General features: G+C 41.7%; 1 protein-coding gene across 4 annotated transcripts in view; it reads left to right on the forward strand.

Moving 5' to 3' along the window:
* Positions 1-20,845, forward strand: part of LOC134528569 (coactosin-like protein) — a 135,865-nt gene that overhangs the window by 96,281 nt on the left and 18,739 nt on the right. For 2 of the 4 annotated variants that reach the window (XM_063362309.1, XM_063362308.1), the window contains exon 2: positions 10,661-10,757. The exons of the other annotated variants lie outside the window; for them this stretch is intronic. In XM_063362309.1, the coding sequence (XP_063218379.1) occupies positions 10,661-10,757 (97 nt within the window). The remainder of the gene's footprint in view (positions 1-10,660; positions 10,758-20,845) is intronic. 4 annotated transcript variants of the gene reach the window in all.

Raw genomic sequence — 20,845 nt, forward strand, 5'->3', positions numbered from 1 at the left:
GCATTCACTCCCTCGTTCTCCCGTGCATTCACTCCCTCGTTCTCCCGTGCATTCACTCCCTCGTTCTCCCGTGCATTCACTCCCTCGTTCTCCCGTGCATACACTCCCTCGTTTTCCCGTGAATACATTCCCTCGTTTTCCCGTGCATACACTCCTTCGTTTTTCCGTGCATACACTCCCTGGTTTTCCCGAGCATACACTCCCTGGTTTTCCCGAGCATACACTCCCTGGTTTTCCCGAGCATACACTCCCTGGTTTTCCCGTGCATACACTCCCTGGTTTTCCCGTGAATACACTCCCTGGTTTTCCCGTGCATACACTCCCTGGTTTTCCCGTGCATACACTCCCTGGTTTTCCCGTGCATACACTCCCTCGTTATCCCGTGCATACACTCCCTCGTTATCCCGTGCATACACTCCCTCGTTATCCCGTGCATACACTCCCTCGTTCTCCCGTGCATTCACTCCCTCGTTCTCCCGTGCATACACTCCCTCGTTTTCCCGTGCATACACTCCCTCGTTTTCCCGTGCATTCACTCCCTCGTTCTCCCGTGCATTCACTCCCTCGTTCTCCCGTGCATTCACTCCCTCGTTTTCCCGTGCATACACTCCCTCGTTTTCCCGTGCATACACTCCCTCGTTATCCCGTGCATACACTCCCTCGTTATCCCGTGCATACACTCCCTCGTTCTCCCGTGCATTCACTCCCTCGTTCTCCCGTGCATACACTCCCTCGTTTTCCCGTGCATACACTCCCTCGTTTTCCCGTGCATACACTCCGATAGCTCTCCTGCATAAATAAATTATCTCGCCAGATATTCACCGAGCGGTGAAAAGGCACGCAAGTGCGTCATATGTACTGGAGACCCGGAGAATTTCGCTGACCTCAGTTACAGTTGTGTGTGCTCAACCCATGTTTTCTTCCCCATTGGTTGATTCGCTTACGTCTCTCCTAGCTGGGCGTCGCTGGCTCACGGTCGTAGAGGGGCGTGTCTGAATAACTGCGGTCCAATCACGAACACAGTGCAAAAGCGTGAAGGTTTGCATTCTAGCTTGCGACTTAATGAATGCAAACTTGCCGCTATTAGGTACAATTTAATGAGTATCAGTTGACTAAACTTAGGAGCAAAGAGGGGGGAAAAAATGCAGGAAGAGCTATCTTGATAAACTTACATGAAAATCCCTTAAACGATAACAATGACAATAAAATGGAGTAACAAAGAATGCGCGTGAGACCAAGTCTTGAGGAAGAGGCAGTACCTGAAAGACGCCATCTTGGTTTCAACAGATATTAGGCCAAATAATTTTTATATCGTTTGATTTTCAAAATTCTTCCTTCTTCAAAGCTTAGTGGGTACATGTATAATTCTGTGACATTGTGACTGGACACTACAAATAGTTTCCCTTTAAAGCCATTGGTGTTAAGTATATAATTTATTTTTTTAGGAATGACTACAACTTTAATACTACTGTCAATAGACATGTTATTGTATTTTAACATCTCTTAATGTGTGATCTATGCTTCTACGGAGGCAGTGTTTTTTTTATTTGAGACGTTAAAAAAACTTTTTATGGCCTAAAAATTTGTTGAAATTAATATGGAGTCTTTTTTCCCTGTCTCTCTCCCCTAAGAAGGTTTGCCCCGCCTTTTGGTTCCTATGCACTTGGATTTTCCAGTTATAACTGTTAGGGTGACATGGCATACATAATAACTACCTGGTCTTTTTGTGCCTTGCTGCAGTACATGTGCTTACGTGGTTTAGTCTGTAAGGTCGAGAGAAAATAACTGATCATTTCAGACGACAACCATAACTGTCCTGATATCACGAGTACACACACATTGTCTTACACAAGTGCCGAGATTTGGGTTATCACCCCGTAAAATTTTGATCTGAATTGTGGCTTAATATTTGAAAACATAGGAGTTCAGGGAAATTATCCTCCTCCAAGACAGTTGAAAGGTGATAGTGTGTTGCCTTTCGGGTGAATATTGTCTCGATCATAGGCTTTCGTGGCCATAGTTTTTCAATTACTACTTGTATTTTCTTGAAGGTATACTTCTTTAGGCGCGTTATGAAAAATGATAGAGAATTTTTACGATCGCGCACCATGCAACAAAATTTTCACAGGATGAAAAAAAAAGGCTACTTAAAAATAAAAATTACATTTTTACATTTAAATCTTATACTTTAATGATTGATATTGAATACGGATTCATATCATCAAAAAATTATCGTGAATATTAGTGATAAGAATTGTGTGTATAAACATTTTAAATGTATTTGTATAAGTGAAGTTATTTTTCCGTATTTATTATTAATTTGCATTATAAACTATTACAATATTATTCTTTAATAAATAATTAACATTAATAAGTTAGAATACATTCAGCTTATTTATTGATTTTAATTCCTAATTAAAATTAATCTCGATAATTTTACTTAATTAAATAATTTTACATGTGTTTATATAAATATTGATTTTGGGTATTTTATTTTATTTCTATTCTTATTCCCATAATTCTTTTTTTTCTTCCGTCAAGTTAGTGTAAATTCTAATGCGCTTACATAAGTACACGTCCGAAGAAATTATATGCTCAAAGTTTCGGCTTGCCTTGTCTCACCCATCCTCAAGGACGAATAATAACTGAAGACTTGGTCTTCTGGCAAGTATTTATCTATGGCCATTCACAGCTGTGCTGTGATTGGTCCCTGCGAATGGCCATTCTCGAAATTTTTTAGGGTCTAGATACGCTATTAGAACAGGATTGCTATTAAATAAATTACTAAAAGCGTACAGTAGCGTTTAATTTAAATCTGAAAAGTTTTAGAGCTGCAGTTAGTTCTCTTCGTAAAGCAACACATGTTCTTAATCCCTGTAACTTATTTCCGTAATGTTTTTCAACTAAACTTAAAATATAAAATGTTACAAGGACAAATATATACATATTTCAAAATATGATAACGCAGGATTGCTACAAGTCGTCGCCTGAAAATTGGAGTGTTCTATGTCCATTGAAGTCGGAACTGAGATATAAGCATTTTAAAGTTCAAACAACTATGAATATCATGCCATAGAACAAAATAATATTGGTCTAAAAATAAGAACAAACATTTTTATGTGCGTAGACGTGTGTGGATATAGTACACATGAATACTAATATTAATTTCGTGTCCATAGCATAAAAAACCTAAAAAGTGGACATAGAACACTTCAATACTCAGGCGGCGAAGTGTAGTATAGAAAATAGCAGGCAATTTGTTTCTGGTGAAAACCAGCAGTTTTTAAAGTTGAAGAGACTAATCTTGACATCACTCCGGGAGAGCCTTAGAGGTAGACCACCCGAAGAACATCGAAGCCGTGTGGGTGGTTGACAGCCAGGCGGACAGGACTGGGAAAAACCCGTTCGTGGTGGGTTTATCATTCACTTGGAATTCTCTATTTTTTAATCATGTTTTTATGTGTGTTCGGCTATTTGCTGATTCAAAATATGAACAGACATTGAGATGCATTTAATGTTTTACAATGACGATTTTAAGGGACGTAAATTGTGTTTATAAACTTTTTCAATCGTATTTATGTAAGCTTTGAATATATATACTGTATAGAAGTCGCGAGTGGATAGGATTTACTCTACGTTTTTCAGAATCGTATGATGAGCAGCTTGTGAACTTCACCGCTGCAGTGCGCTGCCGTAACGCCCCGTATCGTCTTAGTTGTTATTTACACGTTAGAGCGCAGCGCTGTCGCCCGCTGTCATTCCCCGCACCCCTCAACCATCATTCACTGCAGCTCAACGTCGTTCTTGGGAAGGGGGAAGGGGTGTTTGAAGAGTTAGACACTTGTCCGCTAGGGACCACCACAAGTCGATGCCCTAGAGATGGTGGCGATTGCAGCGGTGAATTAACCAACTACCTCAAAACCGTATTAGAAATTTTAACCTGGGCTGGCGACTTCTATACAGTATATATATTCAAAGATGTAAGTGAGGTTATGTACCCGTATGTATAATTTATTTGCATTATAATTATTAATTATTGCATTATTAATTTTAATTAATTAAAATTTATCTTTATTGTTTTACTCAATTAGCGTATATTAATATTTAATAATGAGAATTTATTTAAAAAAATTAATATAATTAAGATTATACTTAACCAACCGTATTTATATCACTTCCGCCTGAGAACTATTGATAAGTAATGACGGCTTAATATTAGTCGATGTTAGCATGGATGCGATCTTCTAATGTGTTGCAATTTTCGCTGATTTCAATACATTTTTTAAAAAAAATACAAAACAAAACCTAAAAACCCACTTATTTAATTTGCAGTTTAATAAAAAGCACGTAGGATGCGTTGATAGCACCCAAATTATGCCTATCTGCCTAACTTCAAATATAAATTAGGAAGGTATAACAAATAAACTGATAAAAATAACTAGGTACTAACTAGGTACTTATTAAATAATATCGCGCTAAATATCGCGGTTTGGTGGATAAGGTTTAATACTACGTCGGTCAAAATATCTTCGCGAATGACTCGTTATTTGCTAACCAATTTTAAAAGGTTAAAGCAGTTACTGTAAGTCATCCTTGGAAGACAGACATAAGCTATCGCGGACTTTTCTGTAGGCCTTTTTAAGACCTACAGTTCTATAGTTACATTAATTCGATGTATCATCCCAATATCAAGACAGCGTAAGTCATGTCCTAAAGCGTCCTTTGACGTGATTTCTCTACTGTTTTTAAATTTAGTATGAGTGTACTGTACACTTAACCCTTCCTGAGATGAGTTTTCATCAAATTTAATTATGTTTATTAATTTACTTGACTAATTTTTAGTAAAATTGATTTTAACCCTGTGCGAAATACACGTAGTGCTGTTTTGTAATAAAAGAGCCTGTTCTATATAAATGAGTAGGAGATGAAAAATTTCTGGTATGCCACACCACAAAATACGTGGCTACCAGATTAAAGTGAATTAATTTTCACTGGGTTGTATGCCTGATGATAGCTTATGCATTACTTTTCGCAATCAATGCAGCTATGTTAGCAGTATATTATGAAAGCTACTATCTAGCGGGTGGGTCCAAAACTATTTCAAAAAACCAGGTATTTTAGCTGTATTCAAAGACATTCGGGTACGGTAGCGAGTAAGCACTACTTAGTTGCGATACAACCATAACCTAACTCGCAGACCGTATTCCAGAACTTGTACGAAACCCAATCCCTGTTACGTAACTAAAAAGCAACCGTTTTAATAAACTGTCTCCTGCACGAGGCTAAAAACTAGAGCTGTAGCAAACCGTATGTATTCGTTACTGAGTAACGGGTGCGGCATCTAGTAACGAGTAACGAAACGTTACACACGAATGCATTTCGTTACTCGCATCTTTCGTATGTTTCACGCATGCGCGCGCGTATTCGTTACAAAGAACGATGTTTGTTTATTAATAAAAGTATAATTTGGAAATTCGTCGTCCAAGTTTTTTACTGTTTATTAAAGGTATTGTGTGTGTAGACAAAGTTTTAGATTCGAACAGAAACAACGTAAGAAAGTATTTTTTACAAATTATAAATATCTATGTTTTTGTTTTTTATAATCGCGTATTTTCACGTTTTATGTTCTTATCTTAAAAGATATATTATAATAAAGCCGCTCTAATGAGAGTTAATTGTTTCTTGGTTAACAAAAGCTGTTAATTATCAAATATTTTTAATTGTTTATATTCGATTTATTTTTATTTACGCGACGTCATACTGTACGCGTACGAAATAACGACTCGATTCGATGCTGTTACATAACATAGCATGTGCCATGTCATGCGGTATCAGAAGTAACGAGTAACGATACGAAAGTAACGAGTACTAATTGTTTTAGTAACGAATACATACGGGTACACATTTTTTCGTTACTTTTACACCTCTACTAAAAACTGATTTCAGTGCATTCTAGCGGACGTTTGGCAACTATCGATCCATATGCCGCGCCAAAAATCTTACAGATAACAGCACTGTCGCGCGAATTAAATGTTGTAATTTTAATTTTCTGAAGTATTATGCATTTGTTTTTATGAGAATTAAGGTGCACAAAATGTATTCCAGGAGAGTTTTCGCTATCATAAAGTTTAATTTGGCACACCAACTCGCTTGGTACGTCGCCCGAAGATCACGAAAGTAAAGTGTCTATATACGAGTTGATGGCGCCAGATGCTATTCAGCCGTCTCGTCGAAATCGATGGAAAACAAGTGAGCTCTGCGCATGCGCGGAATTGGGGCAACGGAACGGCAGCGGATAGGACACCAAAATCCGTTGGCTAACAATAAGGTAATGGCCGTGCCCTATCGTGCAAATGAACATGGTGTAGCATATTAAACACCTAGACCCTTATTGTTGTGTCTTTGAATGCCGGCTATAGTCTCGGCGGGGCGACTGAAATGCTGCCCCTTGGAAGGGCAGTCCTTCAGGATTTTTCTGGCAATGGTTTGTTTGTACAGTGACTGGAAGGGCAGCCCATCCAATTTCTGAAAACATGTTTCTTTAAGTGTTTAAATAATCCTGAAAACTTGCCCCTTGAAAGGACAGCCCATCAGGATTTTTCTGACAGTAGTGTTTTTGAAAGGTTGTCTGAATTGTTGCCCCTTGGATGGGCAGCCCTTCCGGTATCTTAAAATGCGTCTATTTTCGTAATTTTATAATCCTGAATTGTTGCCCCTAACCTAACCTAACCTAACCTAACCTAACCTAACCTAACCTAACCTAACCTAACCTAACCTAACCTAACCTAACCTAACCTAACCTAACCTAACCTAACCTAAGCTTTACAAACTAACCACTGTCAGAAAAATCCTGAAGGGCTGCCCATCCAAGGGACAACAATTCAGACCTTTCAAAAACACTACTGTCAGAAAAATCCTGATGGGCTGCCCTTCCAAGGGGCAAGTTTTCAGTATTATTTAAACACTTAAAGAAACATGTTTTCAGAAATTGGATGGGCTGCCCTTCCAGTCACTGTACAAACAAACCATTGCCAGAACAATCCTGAAAGGCTGCCCTTCCAAGGGGCAACAATTCAGACCTTTCAAAAACACTACTGTCAGAACAATCCTGAAGGGCTGCCCTTCCAAGGGACAACAATTCAGACCTTTCAAAAACACTACTGTCAGAAAAATCCTGATGGGCTGCCCTTCCAAGGGGCAAGTTTTCAGTATTATTTAAACACTTAAAGAAACATGTTTTCAGAAATTGGATGGGCTACCCTTCCAGTCACTGTACAAACAAACCATTGCCAGAACAATCCTGAAGGGCTGCCCTTCCAAGGGGCAACAATTCAGACCTTTCAAAAACACTACTGTCAGAACAATCCTGAAGGGCTGCCCTTCCAAGGGGCAACAATTCAGACCTTTCAAAAACACTACTGTCAGAACAATCCTGAAGGGCTGCCCTTCCAAGGGGCAACAATTCAGACCTTTCAAAAACACTACTGTCAGAACAATCCTGAAGGGCTGCCCTTCCAAGGGACAACAATTCAGACCTTTCAAAAACACTACTGTCAGAAAAATCCTGATGGGCTGCCCTTCCAAGGGGCAAGTTTTCAGTATTATTTAAACACTTAAAGAAACATGTTTTCAGAAATTGGATGGGCTGCCCTTCCAGTCACTGTACAAACAAACCATTGCCAGAACAATCCTGAAGGGCTGCCCTTCCAAGGGGCAACAATTCAGACCTTTCAAAAACACTACTGTCAGAAAAATCCTGATGGGCTGCCCTTCCAAGGGGCAAGTTTTCAGTATTATTTAAACACTTAAAGAAACATGTTTTCAGAAATTGGATGGGCTGCCCTTCCAGTCGCTTTACAAACAAACCATTGCCAGAACAATCCTGAAGGGCTGCCCTTCCAAGGGGCAACAATTCAGACCTTTCAAAAACACTACTGTCAGAACAATCCTGAAGGGCTGCCCTTCCAAGGGACAACAATTCAGACCTTTCAAAAACACTACTGTCAGAAAAATCCTGATGGGCTACCCTTCCAAGGGGCAAGTTTTCAGTATTATTTAAATACTTAAAGAAACATGTTTTCAGAAATTGGATGGGCTGCCCTTTCAGTCACTGTACAAACAAACCATTGCCAGAACAATCCTGAAGGGCTGCCCTTCCAAGGGGCAACAATTCAGACCTTTCAAAAACACTACTGTCAGAACAATCCTGAAGGGCTGCCCTTCCAAGGGGCAACAATTCAGACCTTTCAAAAACACTACTGTCAGAACAATCCTGAAGGGCTGCCCTTCCAAGGGGCAACAATTCAGACCTTTCAAAAACACTACTGTCAGAACAATCCTGAAGGGCTGCCCTTCCAAGGGGCAACAATTCAGACCTTTCAAAAACACTACTGTCAGAACAATCCTGAAGGGCTGCCCTTCCAAGGGACAACAATTCAGACCTTTCAAAAACACTACTGTCAGAAAAATCCTGATGGGCTGCCCTTCCAAGGGGCAAGTTTTCAGTATTATTTAAACACTTAAAGAAACATGTTTTCAGAAATTGGATGGGCTGCCCTTCCAGTCACTGTACAAACAAACCATTGCCAGAACAATCCTGAAGGGCTGCCCTTCCAAGGGGCAACAATTCAGACCTTTCAAAAACACTACTGTCAGAAAAATCCTGATGGGCTGCCCTTCCAAGGGGCAAGTTTTCAGTATTATTTAAACACTTAAAGAAACATGTTTTCAGAAATTGGATGGGCTGCCCTTCCAGTCGCTTTACAAACAAACCATTGCCAGAACAATCCTGAAGGGCTGCCCTTCCAAGGGGCAACAATTCAGACCTTTCAAAAACACTACTGTCAGAACAATCCTGAAGGGCTGCCCTTCCAAGGGACAACAATTCAGACCTTTCAAAAACACTACTGTCAGAACAATCCTGAAGGGCTGCTCTTCCAAGGGGCAACAATTCAGACCTTTCAAAAACACTACTGTCAGAACAATCCTGCAGGGCTGCCCTTCCAAGGGACAACAATTCAGACCTTTCAAAAACACTACTGTCAGAAAAATCCTGATGGGCTGCCCTTCCAAGGGGCAACAATTCAGACCTTTCAAAAACACTACTGTCAGAACAATCCTGAAGGGCTGCCCTTCCAAGGGACAACAATTCAGACCTTTCAAAAACACTACTGTCAGAACAATCCTGAAGGGCTGCCCTTCCAAGGGACAACAATTCAGACCTTTCAAAAACACTACTGTCAGAACAATCCTGAAGGGCTGCCCTTCCAAGGGACAACAATTCAGACCTTTCAAAAACACTACTGTCAGAACAATCCTGAAGGGCTGCCCTTCCAAGGGACAACAATTCAGACCTTTCAAAAACACTACTGTCAGAACAATCCTGAAGGGCTGCCCTTCCAAGGGACAACAATTCAGACCTTTCAAAAACACTACTGTCAGAAAAATCCTGATGGGCTGCCCTTCCAAGGGACAACAATTCAGACCTTTCAAAAACACTACTGTCAGAACAATCCTGATGGGCTGCCCTTCCAAGGGGCAACAATTCAGACCTTTCAAAAACACTACTGTCAGAACAATCCTGAAGGGCTGCCCTTCCAAGGGGCAACAATTCAGACCTTTCAAAAACACTACTGTCAGAAAAATCCTGATGGGCTGCCCTTCCAAGGGACAACAATTCAGACCTTTCAAAAACACTACTGTCAGAACAATCCTGATGGGCTGCCCTTCCAAGGGGCAACAATTCAGACCTTTCAAAAACACTACTGTCAGAACAATCCTGAAGGGCTGCCCTTCCAAGGGGCAACAATTCAGACCTTTCAAAAACACTACTGTCAGAACAATCCTGATGGGCTGCCCTTCCAAGGGGCAACAATTCAGACCTTTCAAAAACACTACTGTCAGAACAATCCTGAAGGGCTGCCCTTCCAAGGGGCAACAATTCAGACCTTTCAAAAACACTACTGTCAGAAAAATCCTGATGGGCTGCCCTTCCAAGGGGCAAGTTTTCAGTATTATTTAAACACTTAAAGAAACATGTTTTCAGAAATTGGATGGGCTGCCCTTCCAGTCGCTTTACAAACAAACCATTGCCAGAACAATCCTGAAGGGCTGCCCTTCCAAGGGGCAACAATTCAGACCTTTCAAAAACACTACTGTCAGAACAATCCTGAAGGGCTGCCCTTCCAAGGGACAACAATTCAGACCTTTCAAAAACACTACTGTCAGAACAATCCTGAAGGGCTGCCCTTCCAAGGGGCAACAATTCAGACCTTTCAAAAACACTACTGTCAGAACAATCCTGAAGGGCTGCCCTTCCAAGGGACAACAATTCAGACCTTTCAAAAACACTACTGTCAGAACAATCCTGAAGGGCTGCCCTTCCAAGGGGCAACAATTCAGACCTTTCAAAAACACTACTGTCAGAACAATCCTGAAGGGCTGCCCTTCCAAGGGGCAACAATTCAGACCTTTCAAAAACACTACTGTCAGAACAATCCTGAAGGGCTGCCCTTCCAAGGGACAACAATTCAGCTGCCCCGTCTCTGCGACTGGAGTTTCTGCCTCGTGGTCGGAGTGAGTCGCGGGGCGACGAGGTAACGGCGACGCCAGGTGTCGGCTCGTCGGAGGAGGGGAGTGAGGGAGGGAAGTGTTTGCTCAGCAGTTGGCAGCCTCGGGCGCCGGGCCTCAGTCGCGACATGACGCGGGGATCTGCGCCGGGGGCGGGCTCCGGGGACAACTGGCCGCTCTGCCGTCAGGTGAGGACACGCCACCTACCTTCCTGGGAAGCCTAACATGTACATCAAGCTCTGTCCCTGCCCGAACACGCCCGAATATTCACCTTCGGCCAACCTCGGCTTTATTTATATATATTTCTATTTCTCTGTTTATTTTAATGTAGCTATACTAACCTAACCAACCGTCCATGGTGTTTTGAAGTGTTTTAATGTAGCTAACCTAACCGATAACTTTTAATATTTTAATTCATTTTTCCTGCGCAAAAATAAAACAAATCCCGAGGTTGGCCGAAGGTGAATATTCGGGCGTGTTCGGGCAGGGACAGGGCTTGATGTACATCTTAGGCTTCTCTTCCTTTCCTACTGCCGTCTGACGTTCAGGCACCTCGTTCCTCTTGTACCGCGAGCGTCGAGCAGTGTCGGTTCAAGGTCACGGTTGAAGAGCGACTCGGAACAGTTTCAGATAAGCGCGCGCGCGAGTGCTGCCTTGTTGTTTTCTCGCTCGCAGCGCCACCCACGCAAGATGGCGACTCCTCAGCGTAATATCCCCGATTACTAGAGACCGGAAAAATTCGCGAATTCATTTCGCGACAGGCTAAATTACAAATAGTTATACCTCAGTGCTACCTCTGCTATTGGCTCACAACTCGCCTGGATGACTCTGGGGCCAATGAGAAAACACCCGACCTAAAGCTTTATCGAATCACAGGCTGCTACGTTGGGACGTCTCACGAGACAGCAGCCAATGAGTGGGTGGCATTTGAGATTTGACCGAGTGTACGTAGAACTATGGAGTTCACCCTGGAGGTCATTGAACCCGCGAATTTTTCCGGTCTCTACCGATTAGTGGAGGATGGACATGAAAATTTTATTTGGGAGGCCCTTCCCATTGGAATCTTTTTTTACGACAGTTTTTTGAACGTCGGAAGTCCCTGACCGTCATATTGGTCGAGACGACAGAGCTCTTTTTTTTTTTCGCCGGCCTCCGCGGTCACGTGACGCAGCGCCGTGGGAAAATGACGAATTGAACTGGGCGCGTGAGAACGAGCGACGGTCAGAACGGCTGTTTGGGAAGATGATGTGGTGAAAGCCTCGTAAATGGTGTGTTTCTGTTACTCCAGTTGGTGATCCGGGCTCTTGGATCACTGTCGCTAATCGCATTTCAAGAGATCTGAGTAGCGGAGCTGGGTGGCAAGTCCTTCTGTGTTCTTTTTTTTTTCCCCTAACCTAACTAAAAACTGTGTTTGGGAGGGGTCCGGTTTAGGAATAGACTCTTTAAGTGCGTCTCAGGCCGAAGCCTATACGCTCTAATCATGCAGGGTGTTAGCCATGCAGGAGGGGTAGCATGCATCATGTGCTAGGAGGGGGATTTGCCAGCCATGGCAGCGATTGGCGCCATGACTAACTCCCCTCACTGACTATTCTAGACTAAAAACTAGATAAGTTGGGCCCAGGTAAAACCTGCATAGACACAGGGAAAACCCTGGGCACTTACATGCGGGATGCAAAAATGTAATGCAGGTTGGTTACAGGAAACAGGAGGATGGTTCCGGAAGAAGAGTTGGACAGAGTAGAAATAAACTGCTAAGCAAAAGGGCGGGAACTTGGACATTGTTGTCAGCATTTCACCGGGTGACTTTCGTCGTTTTCCCGCCGGGCTGCCAGCCAGACTATTCCTGTTAGGGCCGCAGATCTGTGGCTTGTCCAGTTGCGCTTCTGTCGGCTCCTGTGTTCTGTGCCTCGGCTCTATTTCCGACACACTCGTCCGTCGCCGGGCGCCTGCTGACGAGTCTGCTCTTGGGTCTGCCTTCATTTCACAGACGAGAGAGCCACACACGAACTCCCCCGAAGTTCATGCTCGCTTTTTCTATCTCATTGTATAAACCGGTGTGGCGTTAAACTTTGCGGTCGATTAGGATAGGTTAGCTACATAATAAATACTTTAAAACATTGTGGATGGTTGGTTATGTTAGGTAAGTATAGCTACATAAAAATACTGTAAAATCATTTTATGGTTGCTTAGCAAATAACTTTTTAATATGTAGCTATCCAGCGCTAGGAAACCGTTTACATTTTTTCACAGTATCTTTACTGTAGCTATCCTAACCAAATCAACCGTCCACAATGTTTCAAAGTATTTTTAATGTAGCTAACCTAACCTAATTGACCATTAGTTATCGTGAGTTACAATGAACAAAAAAACCGAAGATGCACGATCAGGAGTTTGGCTCTCTCGTCTGTGAAAAGGCTTCCCGCCTCCCAACACCCGCCATCTTGCAGTTCAAAAGATTTTGATACAACTACAATCAAGCTTCCGTGCTAAAAATTTTCTTTTGTTTGTTCGACATGGCATAGAACTAAGCTTCGGCTGAAGTAGCTTGGCGTCTGGGTTGTAGCCGGCGTCCTTAGCGAATAATTCACCGACGTTTCGATTCGACATTGCAGCGTCGACCGAAACGTCGGTGAATTATTCGCACAAGGACACGGCTACAAACAAGGAAGCCAAGCTACTTCAGACATGGCCGTGAAAGCCTGCGAACGTTAAGCTTTCGGCTACTTGTTGAAAAATGGCACTCGTGAACTGGACTGATTATTACGATACTTGTAGTCGTCTGCGTGAAACAGTAAGTTATTTCCTCTTGGTGCTTACTAGAGCCAACTGTTAGTGAACATGTGGTAAGGTGTAGAAGGTTTGGGAGATGTGTTTTTATATCTTGACACCAGTGGTGGATCCAGGATTTTGATTTGGGAGGGGCTTGACCCAGCTGAAGCTAGGCTTTATCAAGGCAAACACTAAAACAATAGTGGACCCAGATGCTTTTTGGGGGGGGCTTGAGCCCCTTAGCCCCCCCTCTGGATCCGCTACTGCTTGACACGCCTAAAATTGGAATAAATAGTTCAAAATTATAATTGTAGCAACAAAAATTGGTTGTCTGTAAAGTCGGTTTACGGACGATAGTTCAACGTGACAACGTCATAACAAAACATTGATGAAATGATTGCATACTTTGATTAATAAAATTGAATCATTTTTATTTTAATAATAAAAGAATAAATACTTGAATTTATACTACTAATCAGATTTTTAAAATGCAAGAATAATTAACCTTTATTGCCGAAATTGTTGTTGTAATAAGCAATGAAAACCACATTAACTTTTCACTTCACTTTATAAACAGTCGACTAAGCAGTTCACGTGTAGATGACTTGTAATTAATTTAAAAAACTGGCGTTTAGCTATAAAGTTTAAATATAATTATCGACAAGTTTTCATATAAATAAACTGTAATCAAATATCTATCATCAATTATATGAATCACCATAATTTTTTAGTCAATTGTAACATAACCTATTATTACTGCACTCGCCGGCAGCGTAACGGGACACCGCGTAACGGAACAATGAGCGTAACTGGACACTTTATCGTGCTTGCAGCCGGCGTTCATCGATTTATTAGACGTCACGTCAAAATATAAGATGGATGGATCCAAGATGGCGGTGTTAAGAAACGTTACGAGTACCTGTGTCTGTTTCCGGAATGCTCTCGGCAGTGATGAGTTGCGTGTTATCGAATGACAAGGTCCGTCGCCTTCGTTTGTGTAGCCGGTACGCCAACTTGCCAACTCCTCGTTTTTGCTGCTTTAAGTGTGCGTTTCTTGACTGATGATGGCCTTACGGTTTTCATTGGTGGGCATGTGGCAGGTCGGTGCAGGTCTTAGTTTGCCGTAGAGCATTTAGAATTTCACGCACTTCGAAGACTTTGCAGTGTTTGTAACGGGGCCTGTGAAAGTTTTAAAGGAATGTGATGGCTGAATTTAGTATTAAACTAGTATTAATACCTCTGATTTAAAAACTTTTCTGCCCTGTTTTTTTTTCATACGTACAAAATCGGGTCTCATAACAGTAATTTTGTTTATTGTCGAGCAGGTCGCTACGCGCAGACTTATGACCAAGGAACGTTTTGGGTTCGAACTTTGAATATATATACTGTATAGAAGTCGCGAGTGGATAGGATTTACTCTACGTTTTTCAGAAGCGTATGATGACAGCTTGGGAACTTCACCGCTGCAGTGCGCTGCCGTAACGTCCTGTATCGTCTTAGTTGTTATTTACACGTTAGGGCGCAGTACTGTCGCCCGCTGTCATTCCCCGCACCCCCTACCTATAATTCACTGCAGCTCAAGGTCGTTCAACGGGAGGGGGAAGGGGTGTTTGAAGAGTTCGACTCTTGTCCGCTAGGAACCACCACAAGTCGATGCCCTAGAGATGGTGGCGATTGCGGCGGTGAATTAACCAACTACCTCAAAACCGTATTAGAAATTTTAGCCTGGGCTGGTGACTGCTATACAGTATATATATTCAAAGGTTCGAACCTCCGGCTGTGCAGATAGGCCCTTTTACAATCGGCCACGACCGGAACGTGTCTGTCGCGAAAACAGTTCAGTTCTGAACCACGAGGAGCCTCTAGCAAGTCCGGACGTAGCAACGAGAACCCCAGAAGGACCACGGAGGTGCGACAAAGCTGTAAAGTGGGGAGTGTTTCATAGAAGCGCTTCCCGTCCCTGCGAAGGTTCAAGTCGCAGCAGATCTAGATAACGGATTTATGAGCGAGTCTTGGCGATAAAACTTAATCCCTCGCTCTGCAGATTACGAGGGGAAACTTACACTAGCAGTCTGCAGCACGGTGCGAATGTGCAGCGGCGCCACGCTGAGAACGATTAATTCAAATTCTTTCCTAACAATCGGTTGTCTGTAAGGTCGGTTTACGGACGATAGTTAAACGTGGCAACGTCATAACAAAACATTGATAAAATGATTGCAATCTTTTATGAATAAAATCGAATCATTTTTATTGAATTATCACTATTTTGTATGGATACAAAGAAGGAGTGAAATGAAATCTACAATTTAATTGATAAATTTACTTTTATTTGCACTCATTAATTAAAATATGTTTATCACTTTAACGAAGAGATCATTTTAACTATAACTTTTATACATGTTTGCTATTTAACTTCTTCCAATCTGTGTTATTCTGTTAAGGATAGGACGATGATAGGAAAAGTAGGAAACGAATGGGAGTGTTTCAAGTTTAATGTGCCTCGAAAAATTCAAATTGATGGTTGTTCCAATCGAGTTGAAAAGAGATAGATGCGGCGCAAGCGTACAATGTGTGTAACGGGACAATGTGCGTAACGGTACAATGAGTCATCCTTTTTCGTGCGTGCAGCCGGCATTCATCGATTTATGAGACGTCACGTCAAAAAAAGTCGGGTGACGTCACGAGGTCTGCTTCAACTCGGTAAACAGACGTGCCGTGACGTACATACATACATGTAGTGCTGTTTAACCAGGAGGAGGGGGGAAGAGATGCGCGCGCAGATCAGACCATGCTATCGCCTGTTCTACAAACATCAGCTACGGCGAGTTTAGTCACAGCTTTGGAGTGTGGAGGACGAGATGTTTTTACGTCCGCGCGTACGCCACCGGCCCTTGATGAACTTCAGTCTAGCAAGCACAATTGTTGTTTGCCGTCAGCTGTACGTGCGCAAGCAACTGCAGTTGGAATCATGGCTTCCGAGCGAGAGGCTGACGCATTGTGTTCCGAGTAGCGTTAAGAAACTTAAAACTTTTAGTCTTGAGACAAAACTTGAAGTATTACAGAGCGCAGAATGTCATGGCCACACACATATTGGTCGCTCTTTAGGTTTGAGCGACTCAACTGTGCGAAATAAAGACTCCATCAAACGTTTGTCTATGTTATATGTTGTTGGTACTAGCGGGAATGTATTTGATATTAGATACCGGAACAGAAATGAACACATGATTCACATGGAAAGGTTATTAAATGAATGGTGCAATGAAGAAAAAAAAAAACCTGGTATGAACCAAGCGGTGATACGCAAAAAAAACACTTTTATTTTTTGAAAAAGTTAAAGTGTAGATATCCTGACGGTAATGCCAGCTTTCTTGCCAGTAAAGGATGGTTTGTAAAGTTCGTGGAAAGGTACAATTTTCATTGCATAAAAAAGAAGGCGAGGCCGCGAGTGCAGATGCAGAAGCAGCTGAAAACTTTCCAGATGTACACTGAAATAAATTTTTGTATATTTTACAAGGAAAGTCCTTGGAAACCCTGTTGCCAAGGATATTACTTGTAAAACTACAAGGCAGAGCTTTGTACCATGTGCGATTTTGCAAGGCACTGCCTTGTAGTTTTGCAAGAAATATCCTTGGCAACAGGATTTCCAAGAATTTCCCTTGTAAAAGTACAATTTTTTTTAGAGAGTACTTGAAGACATTATCAAAGAAGGAGGGTACAGTGCACAATAAGTGTACAATTGGGGGTGGGGGGATGCTAGGCCGAACATACATGTCCAAGGATGAAAATAACTGCACCGCGATCAAAGTTTCAAAAGATCGTTTTACAATTTTACTGGGCAACAATGCAGCTGGCGACCATAAATTAAAACCTCTTTTAGTGTATCATTCGGACAATCCAAGGGTACTGATAAACTCCAAAAGTCACGTGCTTGTTAAATGGAAAGCTAAACGCAAGGGTTGGATGACTGCTGCCCTTTTCAGTGGCTGGTTTCGCAACTTTTTCGCACCGGAAGCGACTGCATACAACAAGGCACACAATCTGTAGAACAAAGTATTGTTAATTTTGGATAACGCACCTGTGTCATCCAACCGAAATAACTAATTTGTTTGAAAATGTAAAGGTGGTGTTTTTAACAGAAAAAACATAAGATCGCTGTTACAGCCTCTGGATCAGGGTGTTACTGCAACTTTGAAAGCTTATCATCTTTGAAATTCGTTCCGCCAGCCGACTGCCACCAAGGACGGGGTAATAAGCAAACCTGCGATAATTTTGGAAATATTAACAACTTAAAAAATGCAATTGGTAACATTGCGTATAGCTGGAAGGAAATATCGCTGTCCTGCCTTAGATGTGTGTGGAGAACGTTGTGCCCTTCTTCCACAGAAGTATCCCAGAGATTCGAATCTACCGAAGATCGTTTGAAAGACGAGACAGTCGATATCGTGGACACGGGCCATCATCTAGGACAGGGGTCGGCAACCTTTTGAGTCGGAAGAGCCAAAAATTAAAATTAACAAAAATTTCAATGTTTTTAAAGAGCCACAAAATTTTTTTCTTGCCAACAATAAATAGTACCTACTTGCATAAATAAAGTTTTTTGATAAAAAAAAACTAATCTATTTATTCATAAGAAAAATTTATTCATATATAAGCCTATCTGTTGGGTGGGCCCGTAAGTACTCGGGCGGATGGATAGCTTTAAATGGATAATTTAACTGCTTGATGACATTTTGTTTAGTAAAATGTAACAAGCGTGGAAAAAAACCAGACTTACTACTGGTTTGTAATAAAAAAGTATTTTCTGTATAAATGACTGGTGATGCAGTATTTCTGGTACGAACTAAAGAGCCGCAGCTTCACATCCAAAGAGCCGCATGTGGCTCGCGAGCCGCAGGTTGCCGACCCCTGGTCTAGGATGTCACGACCTCGAGTTGCAGATGTTCACTAACTGCTGAACTCGCAGCTGAATAAATAACCGAACCTGACGAGGAACAGTGTTTTGCGTCAGATATATAAAGAATAAAATGCATATCCGAAAAGAGAACTGAACAAAAAAGCTGTTGCCAAATTTGTCAGTTTGATAAACGAAGTATTCTCTGTCCTAGAATAAATTATCCAAAATAAAGAACGCAAAAGTGCTGTGATAAAAGGAATCCAACAACGATGTAAAGATAACAGATCCTTTTTGACAGAGCAGAAACCAAAACCGATTAAATTGGACACGTTTTAATCAAGAAAGAGCAAGATAGCAGCACCTTTAATTTAGCTCAAGAAAATATATAAGCAATTTTATATTTTGTTTACGGTTAAATATGTACTTTCATTTCATGTTTGTTCTGTGGGGGGAAATCAAAATCTGCTTATCTGTTACTGATTTGTGTAGCACACTTTTGTAAGAGTTATAAGTTGAATGTATAGTGTCTGTGTGTTCTAAAGTTAGATAGTTCGTACATAGTTTCATAAAAGTGGGTTTTATTTTCTCAAGTGTGGTAACAACTACGCACTGCTACAGCAGACAGACGCACGCACGTGTTGCCCTGGCGGCGGGCAAGCCAACCAGCTGCCGCGGTAAGTTACGTTACCATATCTCCCGTTACGCGGTGTCGTATTTGTCATTAAAGTATTCGGTGGTTATTTATAGTCAAATGTTATCCTACGCTTTTTCATCGTGTAAAGAATATGTCCCTACACATTTTGGAACACAATAAATAAATTAGCCTTATATGTATGGATATGTATGTATGTATGTATGTATGTATGGAGGAGACTAATTCTTCAGGACATAGGCGTGCCTACAGGGGGGGCCAGGTGGGCCATGGCCCCCCCTAATGTAATCACTCAGATCGGCATTTTCTCTAATGTGTTCGTTAATATTCGTATATTCCTCGCACTGTGACACTCAAACTGTGTTTCAGTGTTGCAGCGTGCTAATTAACAATATTTTTACACGTTTTATCGTTCTGGAAATACAGCCGCCTTAGTTTATTTAAAACACGAGGTCCCTTAAAATGGCCAAGCAAAAAAAAAATTAAGAGGTTTGTTAAAGTTCTGTTGTCTGAATTGCTGTGAATTCACTAAAAAGAAGTTCATTTCAAGGTAGATCTGGACCAAGCTATTGGAAAATTCGAGAGGGAAAAATATGTAAATACCCTTTAAACATTGTCTATGGAAAAAAAAACATATTTTCAAGAATGTTAAAAATATAATAAACAAGTCAATGAGTGAATGTATTTAAGCTATTCAACATTCTAAATTCAGCTTCTGATTTAAAAATTTAGCAGGGCCCCCCCTAATGGAAATGTCTGGGCACGCCTATGCTTCAGGATAAGCGATTTCGAATAACACGAACGTATTTAGTAACGCATTAGTCGTGCTAAGTGAGGGATTGGTGTATGCCGAATTTCATTTAGTGGGGAGGGGGTGTTTATAACCATTTTCCCCTCAATTTGCTTTCAAATTCTTTACATTTTTTGTTGAACAGTTTGGGGTGATAGAAAAAATGGGGGGGGGGGGGACATTATGCCTATCTCCTATTGCGTACACCCGTGTGTGCAATGGTAAATAAGGTCACGGCGGCCATTTTCACTTACTCGAAGACGTGTCGAATACGTGTTGAAATAAATTTATTGTTAATCCATTTTTAGGCGTGTGGCACAGCGGAGTTTATTTTATGTTGGGGAATCTTAGTTGCAAATATTGCAAGTAACCGGAAGCAACGAAGTTCGATGTGACCAGTCTGTGCAAGATGGCCGTCGCCCGGGAAATGGCGTAACAAGCAGCGTCCCAGAGCAGTCGTGCGCGCACGGGGAGGAGGAAAAGGAACGACATTCCACGGATTCGCGCGAGTCGACGCGCTCGTGCAGCCGAGCTGGTGACTGGTCAGCTCTTCGCGGTACTTGCATACCTTCCAGGTCCGCTCCTGTGATGGATCACAGGCCGTGGCGCTGAGCAGGTCTCGGTACAGCGGTGCAACGTCTCTCTCGGCGGTGTTGCCAGTTGCTGCAGGGGTCGGCTACTCATCGCCGATATATTCATATTTTCACGAAAGACACAGGGCGTCCATAATTTGGGATTGCTATTATCTTTCTAAGAGTGAACTGTAATTAGTAAAAAAAGATCCCCATGCCTTTTGTAAAAAAAATCCATCTTTACATAATGCATTATTTCGGTTCATTTGTGGTATAAAGATGGTAAAAATTGAAAAGAAGCCAATTAAAAGGTGTTTCTAATCGGGGACTCGACTTGACTATTTTTAATTATGAGGTTAATGAAAAATAAAATTTAAAGCAGGAAGTTTTCATGCACACGTACTTTCTTCCCCGTTCCCAACCTGTATCTCTCATTCCTTCCTGCTCATGAGTGCCCAAATCAACACTTGTACCACGCGCCATTGACCATTGCTGTTTACAGTATGCTTAAATAATTTATAGTTGCCTGCTGCAGTAGTGTGTACGAGCAGCGATTTTGTATTTGAATTATTGATAGTTATTGGCGAATATATAATATC

The sequence above is a fragment of the Bacillus rossius genome, chromosome 1 (genome assembly GCF_032445375.1).
Source record: "Bacillus rossius redtenbacheri isolate Brsri chromosome 1, Brsri_v3, whole genome shotgun sequence".
Classification (NCBI taxonomy): Eukaryota; Metazoa; Arthropoda; class Insecta; order Phasmatodea; family Bacillidae; genus Bacillus; species Bacillus rossius.